The sequence below is a fragment of the Saimiri boliviensis genome, chromosome 7 (assembly GCF_048565385.1).
Source record: "Saimiri boliviensis isolate mSaiBol1 chromosome 7, mSaiBol1.pri, whole genome shotgun sequence".
NCBI classification, from domain to species: Eukaryota; Metazoa; Chordata; class Mammalia; order Primates; family Cebidae; genus Saimiri; species Saimiri boliviensis.
Window position 1 is genome coordinate 89,108,209 of NC_133455.1, and position 21,629 is coordinate 89,129,837.

General features: G+C 37.2%; 1 protein-coding gene across 7 annotated transcripts in view; it reads left to right on the forward strand.

The window, feature by feature from the left end:
- The window catches only part of BMAL2 (basic helix-loop-helix ARNT like 2), an 84,619-nt gene that overhangs the window by 15,449 nt on the left and 47,541 nt on the right, over positions 1 to 21,629 (forward strand). For all 7 annotated transcript variants that reach the window (XM_039472021.2, XM_074402961.1, XM_074402957.1 and 4 more), the window contains exon 2: positions 20,374 to 20,524. In XM_039472021.2, the coding sequence (XP_039327955.1) occupies positions 20,374 to 20,524 (151 nt within the window). The remainder of the gene's footprint in view (positions 1 to 20,373; positions 20,525 to 21,629) is intronic.

Consider the following 21,629-nt stretch of genomic DNA (forward strand, 5'->3'; position numbering starts at 1 on the left):
ATTAATCTTTTATTGCAAAGTAAGAAAACCAGGTATGTTTTTTAGGATTTTCTCCAAACGTTTAAGAGCAAGAATAGTTTATTTTTCCCTATCAAACCAAATATTTAAAAGGCAGTACTTATAGTTGAATCAATCAAATAATAGATTTAAAAAATTAGCAAAAAAAGCCTTCCACTTTTCTATTCCATGAGATGAGAGACAATGTGTGAACAAATGAATGATCTTGGGAACCATTTTAGTCTGTTGGACTTGATAACTGTTTTTGTCCTTATTCTGAACTGCTTCTTCAAATTCAACTCATAGTAAATTCCCTGCCATGTTTCTGACCTTTCTGTTTTATAAACTTTACCTTCCTACTTATTCCTACTTTATCTTATCTCTTGAATGTGATGATTAAACCTTTGTTGTTTTTTTTAAAATTTTTTTCTGAGGTAGAGTCTCATTCTGTCACCCAGGCTGGAGTGCAGTGGCGCAATCTCGGCTCACTGCATCTTCCTCCTTCCAGGTTCAAGTGATTCTCCTGCGTCAGCCTCCTGAGTAGCTGGGACTACGAGTGTGCGCATCGCCACACCTGGCTAATATTTTGTATTTTTAGTAGAGACAGGTATTTCTCTATGTTGGTCAAGCTGGTCTCGAACTCCCGACCTCAGGTGATCCACCCACTCAGCCTCCCAAAGTGCTAGACAGGTGTAAGCCACTGCCCCTGGCCTATACCTTTGTTGTCAAAGTTTTACTTCTACCCCTTGGCATGATTCTCACTTTCCTTTGGCTATGTGGCTGTTGTCCACCAATGCTAGAGAAAGCATTCTGTTCCCACAGTCTACTGTCAGACTATGGCTCCCAGTTGATGTCATGGTTTTTGAAAAAACACTTAAGACTCTTCAAATTCAAAATCACAGGTGTATAGTTGCGATGGTTTGGATGTTTCTCCCCTTCAAACCTCATGTTGAAGTTTGATTTCCAGTGTTGGAGGTGGGGGCCTAATGGGAGGTATTTGGGTCATGGGGTGGATCCCCCATGAATAGATTAATGTCCTTCCTTGGGGGTAAATGAGTTCTCACTCTGTTTAATTGTTTGTTAAAGTTGGTTGTTAAAATGGCTGGTGCAGCCTGACCCTCTTGCTTTCACTCTCCCCATGTGATCTCTGCACCTGCTAGCTCTTCTTTACCTTCTACTTTGAGTGGATGCAGCCTGAGGCCCTCATCAAAAGCAGATGTCCCATCTTGAACTTTCCCACTATCAGAATCATGAGCCAAATAAACCCTTTATCTTGATAAATTACCTAGTGTATATAGCAACACTAAATGGACTAAGAGTAGTTTAGTACAGTAGTCAAGTATGAGATAGACCCAACATCTTCGGTGTTGAATGCCACACAGGGAAGTGATATGGCTATGTACATCAAAACTTCAAGATTACATGCTACATTTTCTTCACTGTATGCATAAATGATATTATTTTTCAATAATTTTGGCCTTCTCCTTCATTTGCCTATGCCACAAGAGGCATTCAAAGCCTTTGATTACTACCTGGTAGAACTGCAAGATACACAGGAAGATCTGTTAGATTTTTGGGTTCCATGAAGGATTAGTCTCTTTTGTCACCATCATATCCCCAGCCCTCAGCTCAGCATCTTGTTCATAGTAGGTGCTTGAGGAATATTTACTAATTGATCTGCAGGACATTATAAGACCATAGCTGACAAGTACCACCCACTCACATTTGGTGCCATCCAAATAGGGGAATGGGCTAGCTTTTTAAAAATCGTATCCTTTCAACCAGGTTGTACTGCAAACTGGAAAACTGGTTTGAATATATTCTAAGGTTTAGAACATAAACATCATTTTTCTGATGTTCATGCCCATGCAGTTGGTTTGTTTTACCCTGAGTGCCATGCCCTTAGGATCAGCTAGGAAGAAGCAACCTTAGTATGAACTGTGCAAGAGATCCAGGGCACCTGCTGATTTTAAGGTCGTCTTTAGTACACAGTCCAGTATGAGCAATACAAGCAAATCCACATCTTACCTTAAACATGCTCTAAAATGTATGTGCTGTTGCATTGAGCAATCCTGGGAGATTCCCTGGCCTATCCTTACTGGTAGGAAAGATGCGTCATTATCAGGTAACCAGATCCCCTGCGGCTAGTTTTAAATGGTGAGGCTAGCACAGCATAATCTGTGGGGCTCTCTGATACCTGGGCATTGTTTACAGTTTTACTCCCAGACTATTTACCCCAATCCAGATTAGTTAAATTTTCCCACCTGCCAAGTGATTGAGTTTATTCCAACCATTCATATCTCTTTCCTCTTGTCAACCTTTTACTTTCCTATAACTCTGCCTGGGCTGTCGCTTTGCCTGAGTTGAATATGGCTATAGTGAATAAATTCCCTGCTGTTCTCTCTTTGGCTTTTTTGTTCAACATGATAGCCAGTCACTTGGCTTGAAGATGGTGATGTTCTTGTGGTCACTTTTGCACATAGCCTGCTTTGGGGAGGCTTAGGGAGGAGAGAGATGTAATCTGAATCCAGAAAGATATTGATAGCGTGATAGCAAAATTGATAGTGTGATACCAAAGAAGATTAAACTTAACAGAAAAAAAGCTAACATTTGTGTTTTTCTTTTCTTAAATGAAGACATAATGAAATGTACAGATGTGGCTTAACTTACCTAAAGCCACTTTTTAGACTTCAAAATTCTCTCCTCACTTTAAGATTATGACTATTCATATATATATATGTTTTCTTATACTTTTATGGTTTTATTTCTTTACATTTAACTCATTTATCCATTACAAATTCATGATGGTAAATAGGGAGAAACAGAGATTTAACTTTTTCTGAATATCCTTATAGAATTGACTTAACACAAATTATTGAATGATCCACCATTTCCTCAATTATTGAGTGTGGGCAGTGTGTCAGGGATTGTGTTAAACTGGAAATAAAAACATGGTTCCTGTCCTTAAGGAGCGATGCCTGGTGAGGAAGACTGATTAGTAAAAAGAGAATTAAATGAAGTGGGATGAGCTCAATGATGGCATCAGTTACAAAGTGCCACTGTATAATGTCTGAGGGCTCCCAGGTGGCAGGTTTTGATGTTGGGAAACAGTGGGTAGAGAGGACTTTTTGTAGGAGGGAACATCTGACTTTATCTTGACAAGTAAGTATAAACTGAGAAAACCTGAATTTAGAACAGGGAATTCCAGGCGAGGAGAAGTAGAGTCATGGGGGGACCTGAAATGATTGGGCAGTGTCGTGCAGTGCTCTGAGGCCATTGCCTGGGTTAGGAGTGAGAGTAGCATGGGATGAGGCTGATGGGAATGCCTCATATTTCATATTTCATGTCATTTTAAACTCAGTGGGGCCCACAGTTGGGTTTAAAGCAATAGAATGAAATAACCAAAGCTGCTGTACAATAATTAAATTGTTGGTAGTTTGCATATTGAATATTCTCAAGTGTACTACTTTTAATTCACAGCAGTGCTCATGATTTTGAATCATGTGTTTGTCTGATTATTGATGGTTTCATATTGCTTTCTTCAAAAGAGGAAGGACTAATTTATATTTCATTAATTATATGAGGAGTTTCATGTGGAAATCTGAATTACCTGGCATTATAGTTCTGATTTAATCTTGCTCTACAGCAGTCCTACCCCTTAATTTCACTCAGCTTTAATATTTACACCCTTCAGTCTGACCATTTATATGAAGATGGAAACGTACACTAGTGTCCATTTGGATCTTATACCTGGTCATAAGCCCACTACACTCAACTCAGATAAGTAATTAATGTATTACTGAATATCTGCCCAACATGAGTTCATAGATTCCAAAATCCTTAAACATTTGTCTCAGTATTTTTTAGTAAACACTCTATGAGGTCACTCTGGTCTTTATTATAACTTCTATATTGCAGATGAGGAAATGACCACAGAGAGGGTAAGTGACTTACCTAAAGCCATGCACGGTGAGTTAGGGGAACTGCTGGACAAAAATGCTCTTGCTGTGCCTGGTGCTGCCTTTTTGCCTTTCAGTCCATGGTCAGCAGAGGTGGTGAGCTCCTCGTGTTGGGTGTGGGACAGTGTTCTTGTTGTGGCAGGGGCTTGCACCTGAGCTTAAGCTAGGCATCCTGACCAGTGGATATTTTATGGAGTTCACACAGTTATTAAGTTCTTCCTTTAGAAAAGTCCTCAGAAGTTGGTATAGGTTGTCAAAGTCTGCTTAGTCACTCCCTGTGAAAAAGCAGATGCTTTTGGCAGACTACAAGGCTGTTCCCTGCCTCCAGCAACAACCCTTGATAGACTCTTTGATGCCACAGTTATTTCTAAAGCATTAAACACAGCACCAACAAATGCTTTTAATCAGTTATCAGGTATGGAATATAGGCGATCAAAGCCATGTGGCTACCACTTTCTGAAATCAGTACACTTATCCCTCACCCACAAAGGGAATTGTCTGTAGGCAGGTGATACTTGTGGAAGGCTCTTTCTTAAGTCCCTTAAATACTTTTACCAAGAGACCTCTCTTCCATAGTACAGGAAAAGGGCCAGTCTGGAATCTTGCATTTGATTAGAAACTCCATGTCCTGACTGTTTGGGAAAACATGAAGATGTTCCACGGAAGTGGCTCAGCATGATCTCGTACCTTTAGCAACACAAAGTTCATAGCATCAGCTGTCCATAGTTGTTCTTTGGGTTTAAAAAACAAGAAGGACCATGTACATGGCTTTTGGAATAGTGATATCAATTTATCCTTTCAAAGAAATGTCCAAGGTTGTGAATAACACAAGAAAACTTTTTAGTATATTTCTTTTTTTTGTTATTGTTGACAGGGTCTTGCTCTCTCACCAGGCTGAAGTGTAGTAGTACAGTCATGCTATCTCAGCTCACTGCAACCTCCCCCTCCCAGGTTCAAGTGATTCTCCTGCCTCAGCCTCCTGAGTAGCTGGGATTACAGGTGTGCCACCATGCCCGGCTAATATTTTTAGTAGAGATGGCGTTTCACCATGTTGGAGGCCGGTCTCAAACTCCTGACCTCAGATGATCCACCTGCCCCGGCCTCCCGAAGTGCTGGGATTACAGGCATGAGCTGCCACACCAGCCTTGTTTTTTTGTTTTGTTTTGTTTTGTTTTGTTTTTGAGACAGGGTCTTGCTTTGTCACCCAGGCTGGAGTGCAGTGGCGTGAACATGGCTCACTTCAGCCTCGTCCTCCTGCACTTGAGGGATCCTCCTGCCTCAGCCTCCCAAGTAGCTGGGACTACACGTGTGTGCCACCACACCCAGCTAACTTTTTTTTTTTTTTTTTTTTTTTTTTTTTGTAGAGATGGAGTCTCACTATGTTGCACAGAATGGTCTCAAGCTCCTGGGCTCAAGCAGTCCTCCTGCCCTAGCCTCCCAAAGTGCTGGGATTACAGGCATGAGGCCCTGGCATCTGGCCTTATTTTTCTGAATTTAAAAAAAGTAGTATCTGTTAGTTGTAGAAAAAGAAAAGGTAAATTAAGAAAAATATAAATGTCTTAACCATGTCTTTTATTTTCTATATTCTGATGCTTTGCTGACTTTGGAGGGACTGTCCCTCCCAGGATTAGCCAATACCTAGAGATAGTAGACAATTTTCCCTTGAATACACTTTTCAAATATAAACCAACTAGTCCAGAGCCCACTACTCAACCATCTCTTTTATTGAGCCCTTACAGTCTGGGCTACTATTTGTCTAACCTAATCACCTCAGAGCCAGATACCAGATCTCTATGAAGGGATTGCCCCTGTACCCCAGAGTCTACTGAAATTATTCGAAGTAGCCAATTCCAAGCTTGCTTAGCCTGCCTCACCTGTTCTTGCAGAAACCAGAATCAAGACTCTTGCCCACAGTTCTCTCTCTTCCTCTGACTGACACAGTGCTTCCCCTGTGGCACCCTCAGTGGTGTGGCATGCACACTCCGCTTGGGAACAGCAAGTAACAGTCTACCTTTTCGATGGCAATATATGTCTCCTGATTGGTTGACCCTACTTTATCTCAAATTTCTATTAATATGTTATATTTTAAAACTAAAGTGAATAATATGCCATATAAAATTAATATCTTTAAAGCATTTACTATTTCATAAATAATTTGAAAACATTGTATTTAAAGTCAGCAGAGGACTCCATCATATTACACCCTAATTTTTTAGCCATTCCCTCATTTGTCAAAGCTTTTAGATGGTTTTCAGGTTTACACTACTGATGTATTTTTACTAATTTCTTTGTACAAAAGTATTTATGTATATCTTTAATAATTTTAGGATAAGTTCAAAGAAATTGATTGCTAAATCAAAGGACAGCATGTGTTTGTGCCCCTGGATATAATTTTTCAAATTGCCTTCTGGAAACATATAGGATGCGCATCCCTAATCTAAAAATGCAAAATCTGAAGTGCCAAAAAATCCTAAACTTTTGAGTACTGACATGACACCACAAGTGGAAAATTTCATACCTGACCTCATGTGACAGGTCAGAGTCAAAATGCAGTCAACGTCAACAAATTAGGCATTGAAGGAACATACTTCAAAATAATAAGAGCCGTGTATGACAGACCTGCAGCCAACATCATAATGAATAGGCAAAAGCTGGAAGCATTCACTCTAAGAACTGGAGCAAGGCAGCTGGGCGTGGTGGCTCACACTTGTAATCCCAGCACTTTGGAAGGCGGGTGGATCACCTGAGGTCAAGAGTTCGAGACCAGCCTGGCCAACATGGTGAAACCTCATCTCTACTAAGAACACAAAAAAATTAGCTGGACGTGGTGGTGCACACCTGTAGTGCTAGCTACTTGGGGAGGCTGAGGCAGGAGAATCACTGGAACCCAGGAGGCAGAGGTTGCAGTGAGCTAAGATCATGCCACTGCACTCTAGCCTAGGTGACAGAGGGAGACTCCATCTCAAAAAAGAAAGCAAGAGCTGGAACAAGGTAAGGATGCTTCCTCTCACCACTCTTATTCAACATGGTTCTGGAAGTTCTAGCCAGAGCAGTCAGGTAAGAGAAAGAAATAAAAGGCATCCATAGGAAATAAGTCAAATTATCTCTCTTTGCTGATAATGTGTCTCTACCTAGAAAATCCTGAAACTCTGCTAAAAGGTTCCTAAGTTGATAAATAACTTCAGTAAAGTTTCAGGATACAAAATAAGTGTACAGAAGTCAGTAACATATTCATACTGCTAAGCTGAGTGCCAAATCAAGAGTGCAGTCTCATTCACAATAGCCATAAAAAAAAATACCTAGGAATACAGCTAACCAGGGAGGTGAAACATCTGTACAGAATTACAAAACACTGCTAAAAACATTCCATGCTCATGGGTAAAAAGAATCAATATTGTTAAAATGGCCATACTGCCCAAAGTGGTTTACAGATTCAGTACTATTTCTATTAAGCTACAAATATTATTTTTCACAGAATTATAAAAAACTATTCTAAAATTCATATGGAACCAAAAAATGAACTGAGAAATCCTGAGCAAAAAGAACAAAGCCAGAAACATCATACCACCTGACTTCAAACTATACAAGGCAACAATAAGTAAAACAGCATGAGACGGGTACAAAAACAAACACATAGGCCAGTGGAGCAAGTTAGAAAACCCAGAAGTAGAGCTGTACACCTACAACCATCTGATCTTCGACACAGTTGATGATAACAAACAATGGGGAAAGGAGTCCTTATTCAATAAACTGTGCTGGGATAACTGGCTGGCCATATGCAGAAGATTGAAAGTGGACCACTTCCTTTCACCATATACGAAAATCAACTCAAGGTGGATTAAAGACTTAAATGTAAGACCTAAAACTAGAAAAACCCTAGAAGAAAACCTAGGAAATACCATTGTGGGTGTAGCGTTTGGCAAATATTTCATCATGTGGCCTCCAAAAGCAATTGCAACTAAAACAAAAAATAGGTAAGTAGGACCTAATTAAACTAAAGAGCTTGTACATAGCAAAAGGTACTGTGAAAAGAGTAAACATGCAGCCTGCAGAATGGGGTAAAATATTTGAAAATGATGCATCCAAAAAGGTCAACTATCCAGAATCTATAAAAAACTTAAATCAACCAGCAAAAAACAACCATATTAAAAAATGTGAAAAGGATGTAAACAGACACTTCTCAGAAGAAGACATACATGCAGCCAACAAACATGAAAAATGCTCAACATCATTAATCATCAGAGAAATGCAAATCAAAACCACAGTGAGATACCATCTCATGCCAGTCAGAATGGCTATTATTAAAAAGTGAGAAAATAACAGATGTTGGGAAGGTTGTGGAGAAAAGAGAACACTCACACACTGCTGATGGGAATGTAAATTAGTTCAGCCACTGTGGAAAATAGTTTGGAGGTTTCTCAAAGAACTTAGAACTACTGTCTGATCCAGCAATCCCATTACTAGGTATATACCCAAAGGAATGTAAATTGTTCTGCCAAAAAGATACATGTACTCATATGTTCATTGCAACACTATTCAAAATAGCAAATACAGGGAGTCAACCTAGATGCTCATCAGTGGTTGAATGGATAAAGAAAATGTGGTACATACACCATGGAATGCTACACAGCCGTAAAAAAGAATGCAGTCAGGCCCTTTGCAGCAACATGGATGGAGCTGGAGGTTGTTATCCTAGGCAAATTAACACAGGAACAGAAAACCAAATACTGTATGTTCTCACTTATAAGTCGGAGCTAAACATTGAGTACACATGGATACAAAAGGGGGAATAATATACATCACGGCACGCTTGTAAGTGGAAGGTGGGAGAAAGGGTGAGTGAGGGTCGAAAACTATTGGGTACCCTACCTGGGTAATGAAACCGTTTGTATGGTAAACCCCAGCAACATGCAGTTTATACATATAGCAAACCTGCACATATATCCCTTGAACCTAAAATGAGATAGAAAAAAAAAACCAAAACCCTCAGTTTCACATCCAAGGCCCTCCATGAACTAGTGCAATCTACCTTTCAAGCTTGATCTCACATCAGTTTTGTGTTGTGGCCACCCGTACTGATCTTGCTGTCCTCCAGTTGTCCCTATGTCTTCTTTTCTCTAAGTTGCGTGTTTGTCTTACAAAAGGAAAACATGATACTTAGAAAAGTTGGGAACAATATAAGTAGAAAGGAAAAAAATCCTTTGGCTACTGAGATGAAACTCCTGGAAACATTTCATTGTGTATGTTTTCTCTCTCCCTTGCAGATGGCATTATTTTTGTTTCTTGTTTTTTTCAGAGTCTTTCATCCTTTTTAAAAACTAATCATTACATAAGCATTTATTTTTTATTTCCTGGGGGAACAGGTGATGTTTGGTTATATGAATAAGTTCTTCAGTGGTGATTTCTGAAATCTTTGGCCACCCATCACCTGAGCAGTATACACTGTGCCCAGTGTGCAGTCTTTTATCTCTCACCCCTTCCTCCCATTCCCTGTGAGTCCCCAAAGCCTATTGTATTATTCTTATGCCTTTGTGTCGTCATAGCTTAGCTCCCACTTATGAGTGAGAACATATGATGTTTGGTTTTCTATTCCTTAGTTACTTCACTTCAAATAATTGTCTCCAATTCCATTCAGGTCACTGCAAATGCCATTATTTCATTTCTTTTTATGGCTGAGTAGTATTCCATTATGTGTATGTATGTATGTATGTGTATGTATACACACACACACACACACACACACACACGCGTGCACGCCCCACAATTTCTTTATCCACTTTTTGATTGATGGGCATTTGGGCTGGTTTCATATTTTTGCCATTGTGAATTCCACTGCTATAAACATGCGTGTGCAAATATCTTTTTTATATAATGACTTTCTATGAATAGATACCCAGTAATGGAAAATAAAATAGGAATTTACCTAACCAAGCAGATGAAAGATCTCTACAAGGAAAACTACAAAGAACTGCTGAAAGAAATCATGAATGACACTGACAAATGGAAACACATCCCGTGCTCATGGACAGATAGAATCAATATTGTGAAAATTACCATATTGCCTAAAGCAATCTACGAATCAACGAAATTCCCGTCAAAGTACCACTGTCATTCTTCGCAGAACTAGAAAAAAAAAATCCTAAAATTCATATGAAACCAAAAAGAGCCCACATTGCCAAAGCAAGACTAAGCAAAAAGAGCAAATCGACATGCATCACGCTACCTGACTTCACACTATACTATTAGGTCATAGTCACTGAAACAGTAAGGTACTGGTATAAAAATCGGCACATAAAGGAACAGAATAGGGAACCAGAAATAAAGCCAAATACTTAGAGCCAACTGATCTTCGATAGAGCAAACAAAAACAAAGTGGGGAAAGGGCACACTATTCAGCAAATGGTGCTGATACGATTGACTAGCTACATTTAGGAGAATGAAACTGGATTTCCATCTCTCGTCTTACACAAAATTATCTCAAGATGAATCAAGGACTTAAGTCTATGACCTACACCATAAACATTCTAGAAGATAACTTCAGTAAAACCCTTCTAGACATTGGCTTAGGCAAAGACTTCAAGACAAGAACCCAGAAGCAAATGCAACGAAAACAACGATAAATAGATTTAATTAAACAAAAACCTTCTGACAGCAAAAGAAATAATCAGCAGAGTTAATAGACAACCCACAGAGTGGGAGAATATCTTTGCTATCTATACATCTGACAAAGATTAATATCCAGAATCTACAAGGAATTCAAATTAACAAGAAAAAAAAATCCCATCGAGAAGTGGGCTAAGGATATGAATAAACAGTTCTCAAAAGAAGATATACAAATGGCCAACAAACATATGAAAAAATGCTCACCATCAGTAATGATCAGGGAAATTCAAATCAAAACCATAATGTGATACCACTTTACACTTGGAAGAATGACCATAATCAAAAAATCAAAAAATAATAGATGTTGGCAGGGATGTGGTGAAAAGGAAATACTTTTGCACTGCTGCCGGGAATGTAAACTAGTACAACCACTAAGGAAAACAGTGTGGAGATTCCTTAAGGGCATTTTCTGTATTTATAAAATTCATACTCATCGTTTTAAATGATGGCATAGGATTTTACTGAATGCACTTGCTAACTCCTATTCATAGTGTTCTTGAAGCATAAACTGCCTATCCAGAAAAATGTGTTCAGATGTTACTCCCTTCCCCAAAACAGAATTAAGTGCCTTTATCTTTGTGTTCTTGCAGCACAAGTGTGTACCTCTAACTAGATCTAACTTCATTCTGTATTTGGTTAATACATCTGTGTACTTTTACATGTACAAAAATATACAAGATTATAAACTTCTCGAGGGTAGGTATTAACTCTTAACATTTTAAGGTATCTACCACCTGGATTAAGCTCTTAAATACTGTGAAATATAGAATATTTTTAATCTCTGTTGAGCAAAAGCTTTTTCAAATGTAATTTATGTATAATACTGTCTATACTATGTATAATAACATCTATGTATGGCATCGTTCTTGAAGAGTGCCAATTAATACTTCATTTCTATTTTTCATGTGACTAAGCATCTTAAAGCAATGTGTCAATAGTAAGAAACAGTATTTGGTTTCCATTTTAATGCATTAGCACAAACCCATAAAACAGTGACTGCCTGTCATTCTAGAAGGCTTTCCAGGATGCCAAATCCTATACCACACAATGCCTTTTTCCCTCAAGTGTCTTTTTTCTTCTGTGAAAGAAAAGTGATAAAAGTGAAGTAATGGTAGAAAGTAAGCATCCTTGTTTGTGAAGTAGGGATAGCAGGGACTTCCATGTTTCTTGTTGCAGAAACGATGAAACACATTGTGACTTCAGCCCAGGAAGGTGAAACTGGAAGCTCTGATTTCACATCTTTCAGATTCTCTTTTGGGTATCGGGGGTAATAAAGTGAATGTAACTTGGTCTCTGAACAAACCCACAATACTTACTGTGGGGCCAGGCATGGTGGCTCATGCCTGTATTCCCAGCATTTGGGAGGTGGGGAGTTTGAGACCAACCTGGTCAACACAACAAAACCCTTACAGAATTTTTTTTAAAAAAATTAACTTGGTGTGGTGGTGTGTGCCTGTAGTCCCAGCTACTTGGGAGACTGAGATAGGAAGATAACGAGCCCAGGAGGCAGAGGTTGCCGTGACCCATGATTGTACTACTGCACTACAGTATGGGCAACAAAGTGAGACCCTGTCTCAAAACAAACAAACAAACAAAAACTTACTGTGTCAGACACGTGCTAGGATTTGGGGATAAAGATAAAGAAGCCTGCTGTGGTCCTCAAAGGCTTTTCAGTATTGGAACATATAGCCTTATGGAAGATCTCATAAACCTTTCCTCTGCCACTTGTGTTGATTCCATGAGCTGAACACCATTGGAATTCAGAGGAGCAGGACCTTAATGAAGCAATAAATACAATCAAATTAGCTGGGTGTTGTGGTGTGTGCCTGTAGTCCCAGCTACTTAGGAGGCTGAGGAGGGAGGATGGCTTGAGCCCAAGAGGTGGAGGTTTCAGTGAGTTGAGATTGTGCCACTGCACTCCAGCCTGGGTGACAGAAGGAGACCCTATCTCAAAAAAAGAAAAATACAAGCAGCAGTAAAATGTAAAAGAGAAGGCATTTAGCACTGAGAAGGGCACAGCATCACTTCTGTGGTAATCTTGACCAAAGTGCACAATCTAAATTTAGTCATGAGGGAATGTCAGACAAACTTAAGCTGGAGGACATTCTACAAAATAACTTCCAGTACCTTTCAAAAGTCTCAAGAAAGACAAAAGAAGCCTGAGGAACCATTATAGATGAAAGGAAATGGAGGATAGGTGTCAGGTGCTAAATGCATTGTGTGATCATGGATTGGATCCTGGACCAGCAAAAGGACATTAGGACAACTGACAAAATTTGTATAAGGTCTGTAAATTAGATAATTGTATATTGGTGTTAATGTCCTGATCCTGATAATTATGCTGGGGTTAAGAAAGACATTATCATTTGGGGAATCTTAGTGAAGCATATATGGGAATTCTTTACACTATTTTTGCCAGCCTGAAATTATTTCAGAATAAAAAGGTTAACAGCTTTATAATTAAAAATAAAGCAACAACATTAACTCAGTGGCTTTTCCTGACACCTTAGGCATCTACAATGGCTTACCAACAATGTCGATGCATTTTTGCTAGGCTAGTTACTTAATTAGCATCCACAGGCTTCTGGTTTTCAAACAGATTTCATGTACATTCTTATTTGATTCTGAAACAAATGTGGTTTGTCGGAAATTTCCTCCATCTTAAAGAAACAGGGTTGGTTATGTTAAGTGATTTGTCCAAAAAAAAATTACTGACAAGGTAGTAGGTAGATGGAACCAAAAGATTTTCTGGGTTTGGATTCTGAGCGGTTAAGAAGCAAAGGCCATTTTCATTTATCAAGGAAGTAATTCAAATGTTTACACAGAATAAATTATTTTTAACTAAAAGTTATTTACAAGATAATGAAAATTTATAGGAATTTTAATATATAGCACACTATTGGCTATGAAAATAGGTAATAGAACAAAAGTTTTAAAGTTTAAGAAAAATGATTTTTTCCCATCCTGCCCTGGCTTCTGTGAATGTGTGTGAGCACGTGCATATATGCAGTGTGTATTCTCTTTCAAGCAGAATGTCAAATTCCAAATTTGAACCCCTTTGTAACTATGAGCCTACACCAAGTGGCTACTTGGCTTCCCTAGGTTATGACTTCGAAACAACTGCTCATTTCTTATAATTTATTTTCCTCCTTGAAGAATTGATACTAAATAGTAGACCTTTGAAATATTGCAAGATTGATTACCGTCAGCAGGGAGACAGACACAGAGTGAGTGAAATTTAATGCTAATCTCTTTTTAAGTCAAATCGTAAACTTCCTTTGTAAAAAGGCAATCACAATATCTTTATTTAACCTAAATTCTGCATTATTTTATTGAGTGTTAAATAACACATACTACATTCACCACTGAGAAGTGACTCGATTTGGTGAGGAAAGACAATATCAAAATATTAAATCATATACCTCCAAAATGAGTTATATAAAAATGAAGCTGAACTTCAGTTCCTAACACATGGTCTCATCTTCTGCAGATATATTTGTGGAGGCAGAAAGTCAAGTAAACTTGAAGGTTAAAAATGAAATCTTTACTCTTTAAATTATGAGTCACCTCCTAACAAAAATAAGAATCCACAGCATGGAGATTATTTCCAAAGAACAGATTCTTTCAGCTAAAACTAACTAGTCTCACTAACTCAGATTTTCCTTTTACTTACAGAAAGCCCTCTGTTCTGAATACACTTCTACTGACATAGAGTCAATGGAACATAGCTAATTATAAGGCAATATTCCCTACCAATTAAAGAGCTTAAAGAGCCTTAAAGCTTCAGATTTTTATTTTGTGAAGAGAAGACTATTCTGCCTGCCTAAATATAATTCACATTTCTTTTTTTTTAAATTCAAATTTCTTATTTAAAGGTTGATAAGGAAGTAGGATAGAAACATGTGAAGATCATGCTTCCCAGAATGGGAGACAAAAAAAAAAATCTTCATTTTATTTCTGTCTCTGAACTTATGTGAGGGAAAGAATGTGCTTGCAGTGTGTGTTGGATGTAGGGGGAATGGCCAGGGGTCTGGTATTCCATATTCCAGGGTATGCTATGGTTTAACGGGAGTGAATTTTTCCTTTTGATTTGTCATTTGATAAAAAAAATTCTCTGCACTTTTTTTGTGGAGACAGATGGTATTCTGTCATTCAAAATCCATTAGAATGAAGTCTAGGAGCTGAAACCATATTTGAGCTCTTGTGGTATGTGTTGATCTTGAACTGGTCTCATTTAGAGAATCCGGACCTAGAAGTCTTGAGATGTCATAGACTGGAAACCTAATTCCCAAGTGACCCACAATCACTGGTAAAATTATTCTCCCCACTTCTTTATTGTGAGATCTATTATACCTGTGGAAATGGGAAAAAATAATGTGTGTTGTTTAAAGAATAACGATACTGATCTGTGAGAGACGCAGAACATGAATTCCTTAGAAGTCACTGTGCATCCCTCATGGTCACCCCCCAACCCACTTTCTTTTCCCACAGAGAACCCCTGTTCTGACTTTTGTCTTAACTACCCCTTGCTTTTCTGTGTAGGGAGATATCTCTATACAAAAAAACTCTAAAAAATTGAGATATCCCTAAAAAATTGATTATTTTACTTTTTTTTAGTTTACTTGGTTTTGAACTTTATATAAATTATTTAAAACATGCAATATGTTTTTGACTGTGACTTTTTTCCTCTCCGCATTATGGATTTGTGTGTGTGTGTGTGTTTTAATTTAGAAGACAGGGTCTCACTTTGTCACCGAGGCTGTAGTGTAGCACGCTCACTATAACCCCCAGCTCTAATCCTCCTGCCTCAGCCTCCCGGGTAGCTAGGACTATAGGTGCACACCACCATGCTTGGCTGACTTTTAATTTTTTTTGTAAAGACAGCATTTTGCTGTGTTGCCCAGACTGGTCTCAAACATCCAGCCTTACGTGATCCTCTTACCTTGGCCTTCCAAGTCTCCATGCTGGGATTATAGGCATGAACTGCTGCACCTGACCAGCATTATATTTTTTGATTCATCCATGTTGAATATAGCTGGACTTCATTTTTGCTGCTGTTAGTATTCCATTCAGTAAATAAGCAACGTATCCATTTTGCTGATGGAAATTTAAAGTTTCCAGTTTTCTCAGGTTTTTGTTGTTGTTCAATTACAAGTAATGGTGCTAATGCATTTCTTGTACCTGTCAGCTCACACACAGTAAGAATTTTTCCACATACCTAGCAGTGGGATACCAAGTCATATGTTACGTATGTGTTCACCTTTCTTAGGTAATGCAAAAATGGTTTCCAGTGTGGCTATACCAATTTACATTCCTGCTAGCGGAGGATGAGCATTTCCGTTGCTCCACATCCTCACCAACACTTGATATTATCAAGTTTTTCAACTATAGTCATCATATATTAGTATATCAGTACAGTTTTTGTAGCAGTTTCCTGGTTACCAGAGAGATTGAATATCTTTTCATCCGTGTGTTGACAACTGGAATTTCTTGTATGAAGTGCTTATTCAAGTATTTTATCCAATTTTCTATTGAGTTATTGGTCTTTTTCTTATTGATTCAAAGCCATTCTTTAGAAAATAATCTAAATATTAACCCTTTGTTGTTTATATGTCTAACAAATATCTTTTCCCAGTTTGTGGCTTATGGTTTCATTCTCTTTATAGAATCTTTCAATCAACATTAACTTAAAGATTGTCACATTTCACAATCTTTTCCTTTACTATTTTTACATTTCATGTCTTGGGAATTTCTTTCTATGAAATAACACAAAAATACTCTCTCCTTTAGAGTTGTCTTAGTCCACTGGTGCTGCTATAACAAAACACCTTAGGTTGGGTAGTTTATAAACAATAGGTAGTTATTTCTGACATTTCTAGAGGCTGGAAAGTCCAAGATCAAGGCACAGGCAGGTTCAGTGTCTGGTGAGGGCTGCTCCTTCTGCTTCTACGGTGGTGTCTTCTTGCTGCATCCTGACTTGGCAGAAGAGGCAAAGGAATGGAAAGGACAGACTTGTCCTCTCAGCCCTCTTATGGTTGCACTAATCCCATCTGTGAGGGTGGAGTGTGCATGGCCTAATCACCTCCTAGTGGCCCTACTTTTTAATATTATTGAACTGGGAATTAAGTTCCCACATGAATTTTGGAGGGACACAAACATTCAAACCATAGCAAAAGTTTTCTCTATTTTTGTTTTTTACATTTAGGTCTCAAATCCAACTGGATTTGTTTTTGTATTTGGTATAACACAGGGAGTCCAGTTTCATCTCTTCCACAGAGAAAAGCAATTGGTCCCAGAACATTTATTAAAAAGTGATTTTTCTCCACATTGATGTGAAATATCACCTTTGATATTTAGCAGATGTGCATATATACATGTCTGGGCTCTTTGTGCTCTTTATTTGATTTATTCTTTAGATACTATGTATTTTTGAGATTATTATAAATTCGATGTTTTAAATATCATTTTCTTACTATTTGTTACTTTGGATAGAAAGGCAATTAATTTTTATGTATTGATTTATATACAGCCAACTTGCTATATCTTCTAACTTTAATGATTTATATGTTGATTATTTGGGGTTTTCTATGTAGTCAATTATATTATTTTCCAATAAGAGAAAAGCAATTTTATTTCTTCATTTTATATTTCTTTTTTTTTTTTTTTGCCTTACTCTACTGGGAGGTCTTCTAATATAGAATTAAATAAGGGTGTTCTTGTTTCTGATCTTAAAAAGAACACTTTCAATATTTCTTCATTAATATTTCTACATTTATTGAGATGCTTGTGTAGTTTTTCATTTATCTATTACTGTAGTAAATTATATTAATTAGTTACTAATATGAAGCCACGCTTGCATTTCTAGGATGAAACTATCTTAGTCATAGTGGGTGATTAGTTTTATACATTTCTGAATTTTGTTTGATAACATTTTGTTAAGAGTTTGTATTTTTGTTTGTGAATGAGATTGGCCTGTAATTTTCCTTTCGTACTGTCATTTTGAGGTTTTAATATCAAAATTATGTAAGCCTCATTGACAAAGAAAAGTTGGGGGTCAAGGTAGTCCATCTTTTTTCATATAGTGAAATAGTTTTTGTAAGGAAGAATATAGGAATATTCAGTTTTTTATTTCTTTGTGTTTCAATTTCTGTAAGTTAAAATTCTGTAGAAAATATTTTCTATTCCTTCTAAATTTTTAAATATTTAGCATAATTTTTAATGATATTTTATCTTTTAAATTAATAGAGAATCTAAATTATGACCCCATATTCATTACTATTTTTATTTGTACACTTTTTTTCTCTGAAAAACCTTACTATAAAGTTGTTAGAGTTTCCAATCAGTTGGAAGAAACTTTGTTTAGCTTTTTTGATCTGCACTCTTATGTGTTTATATTCTGTTTCATTATTTCTGGTCTTATTTTTATGATTTTTCTTTCTTCTAGTTCTTTGGATTTATTTTACTGATCTTTTTCTGATTCCTTAAATTATGATTAAATTTCAATCTTTCTTTTTTTAAACATTGTTAAAATTTCACTCTAAATAATGCTTATGCATGTCCACACGTTTTTATGTGTAACATTTTTATTATTTAATTCCAAATATTTTGTAATTTAACATTTGAATTTCCTCTTGTCTCATGAATTATTCGTGGGTTTCTTAATTTACAAAGATATAGGGATTTTCTGGTTATCATTTTGTTACTGGCTTCCAACACAATTACACTGTAATCGGACAGTTTTTTATGTATGATATCAATTTGTCAAAACCTTTGAGACTTGGTTTTTGGTCCAGTATTTTGTCAGTTTTTATAAATGCACCATAGTTGGCCAAAAACAATTAACACTGGTGTTTCAAGCTGCTAGGCATAGTGGTCCATATATGTCTATTATTATCAAGCTCACTGATTGTGTCAGTTAAATCTTCTGTATCATTATTTTTAGTACTTGATCTGTCAGTTACTGTTGTGTTAAAAATCTTTCGCTATTATTGTAAACATTACATTTTTGTAAATATTGTTATATATTTTCAGTCTGTGTTATTAGATACAAATTAAACTTTTTATATGCATTTTAATATGAGAAATATAGTTAATTACAGGACTCAAATTTAGACTATAGGTTATTCTGGTTCAGTGATTCTGATTTTTATATTTTGTAAAACATTTAATAAACCTCGAGGCAAAAAGGATTTTTAAAAATCCCATTTAGCAATTCAGAGTTAAAAATATTATTGATGTCTCTTGACCTTGTTAACCCATTTCTGGGATACTATCCAAAATAACCAGAAGTAGATAAAACACTTTATATACCAAAATATATATTTGTACTGGCAAAAAATTAAATGTAGATTCTAGCAATAAGAGAGTGGTTAAATAACTGGACACAGCTACATGATAGTGTATTATGCATCCATTAGAGTCATTTATAAGGAATTTGTGATAAAACTGGAAAGTTATTATGTCACAATGATACATAAATGAAGCTGACTACAGTTGGCCCCTCTTACCATGGGGGATACATTCTGAGACTCCCCAGTGGATACTTGAAGCTGCAGATAACATACCAACCTCTACATATATGAACTTTTCCTGTACATACATACCTATGGTAAAAGTTTAATTTGTAAATTCAGCACAGTAAGAGATTAACTACAATAATTAATAATAGAACAATTACAATAATATGCCAGCACCATTACTCTTGTGCTTTGGGGCTACTATTAAGCAAAATAAGGGTTCTTTGAACACCAACACTGTGGTACCACCACGGTGGATCTGATAACCAAGCCAGCTACTCAGTAACTCACAGGCAGGTGGCATATACAGCGTGGATATGCTGGACAGAGGGATGACTATGGTGTGAGATTTCATCGTGCTACTAAGAACCATGTGCGATTGATAACTTATGAATGATGTATTTCTGGAATTTTCCATTTAATATTTTTAGACACAAGTTGACTGTGGGTAACTGAAACCACAGAAAGCAGAACTGCAGATAAGAGGGGACTACTGTATACTGTATGATTTCAATTACCTTAATGATAACTATAGAAACAAATTCTAAGAAGAAATGTCTCAAAAGAATTGTAACATTGGTTGGTGTAACATTGGAATTGTAATATTGGAAAAAAAGTTTGTCTTTTCCTCTTTCTATTTTTCTGTGTTTCTGCATTTTCTACCATATTCAAACTTCTTTACTATTGTATGGGGGAAAAGCCTTAAAGACATGGACTAACAAATGCATATTTAATTAATGTTTGAGTGTACATAATTAGTCTTTCATTCTGTATTATGTTGGTTTTGGCTGGTTTGTGTGTGTGTGTGTGTGTGTGTGTGTGTGTGTGTGTGTGTTTTGAGAAAGAGTCTTGCTCTGTTGCCCAGGCTGGAGTGCAGTAGCTTGATCTCAGCTCACTGCAACCTCCACCTCCCAAGTTCAAGGAATTCTCCTGCCTCAGCCACCTGAGTAGCTGGAATTACAGATGCCCGCCATTGTGCCTGGCTAATTTTTGTACTTCAGTAGAGATGGGGGTTTTGACATGTCGGCCAGGCTGGTCTTGAACTCATGACCTCAGGTGATCCACACACCGCAGCCTCCCAAAGTGATGGGATTAAGGCATGAGCCATCATGCCCGGCCTTGGCTGATATTTTTTAAATATCAAGATAGAAAAGTCATTTAAAATGTGTGATATGGATATGTGCAAAGTACAAGTTAACATTTAAACTAAATATCTTGTTTTACTCTGCTGCCCACAGGTAAAGTACTGAGAGAGGAGAACCAGTGCATTTCTCCTGTGGTTTCTAGCCACATGAGTCCAGGGACAAGACCAACAGTTATGGGATCCTTCAGCTCACACGTGACAGAGTTTCCACGGAAACGCAAAGGAAGTGATTCAGACCCATCCCAGTAAGTGAATTTGTTCCTCTAACCTGGTGAGATCTTTGACTCTCTGAGAAGAGGAAAATATTCCTTTTAAAATCATTAATTATTTCCAAGTTCATGGTACCATTTGGGAAGGGGAGATTACTTATCCTCCCAACTGCTACCTTTGCCAGTGACTGACTTGGAACTTTTCCATCCAGCTCTCAAGAAAGGTATCTAGGAGGGTCAGCTGGAGTCAGAAAGAGACATAGGAACATGAGTTTAATTTGGGTAATGTTTATGATCATGGCAAGATACTTGCCTTCCTTATTAAAATACTTATAAACACGAGGAGAACACCTTGCATGCTTGACTTAAATAATAATTACTACTTCTCACCTCACTCATCATGTATAGACTAACCAACCCTTGGTTATCTGTGGTCAGTTTAATAATATGTGACTCTTATTTTCCATATTTATTAAGTCAAATTGATAATAAAGTCAATGTTGAGAATACCCACTATCTCCTTATTTATTTTTGTTACTCCTGCAGCTTCAGTCCTAAATATTCTTTAATGACTTCCCCAAAGCTAGAGTTTATATGGTGAAAACATCAGGGCAAGCCAGGTACAGTGGCACACACCTACAGTACTAGCCATGTGGTAGGCTGAGGCAGAAGGTTTGTTTGAGCCCAGAATGTTTGAGACCAGCCTGGGCAACATAGCAAGAACCCATCTCTAAAGAAATAGATGTAAAATTTAGAAAACATTAAGGAAAAATAATGATAGCCATCTACAGCAATGCATCTTAGGCTGGTACTTTACATAAATGTGCGAGTTGATGACAATTCTCCATCATGAACAAATGGAAAAATCCTGAGTTGGGGGTCAAGATAAGAACATAGTAAAACATCCTAGATCTTTTTAACTCAGTTCTTTCCAATACACTTTATACTTTAGCTTTAGTTCCCAATACAGCAGAGTCAGTGTTATCGAAATATGAATACTGAAGCACTTCCCAAGCCATATATAAATGATTGGAAGGTTTTCTACTGTTTTTGATTGTCTCTATTCTCTTAGTCTCTTCTATTAACATGGATGCTTCTGAAAACTGCAGTTGATGAAGTGACAGTCTATTTAGACTATCTA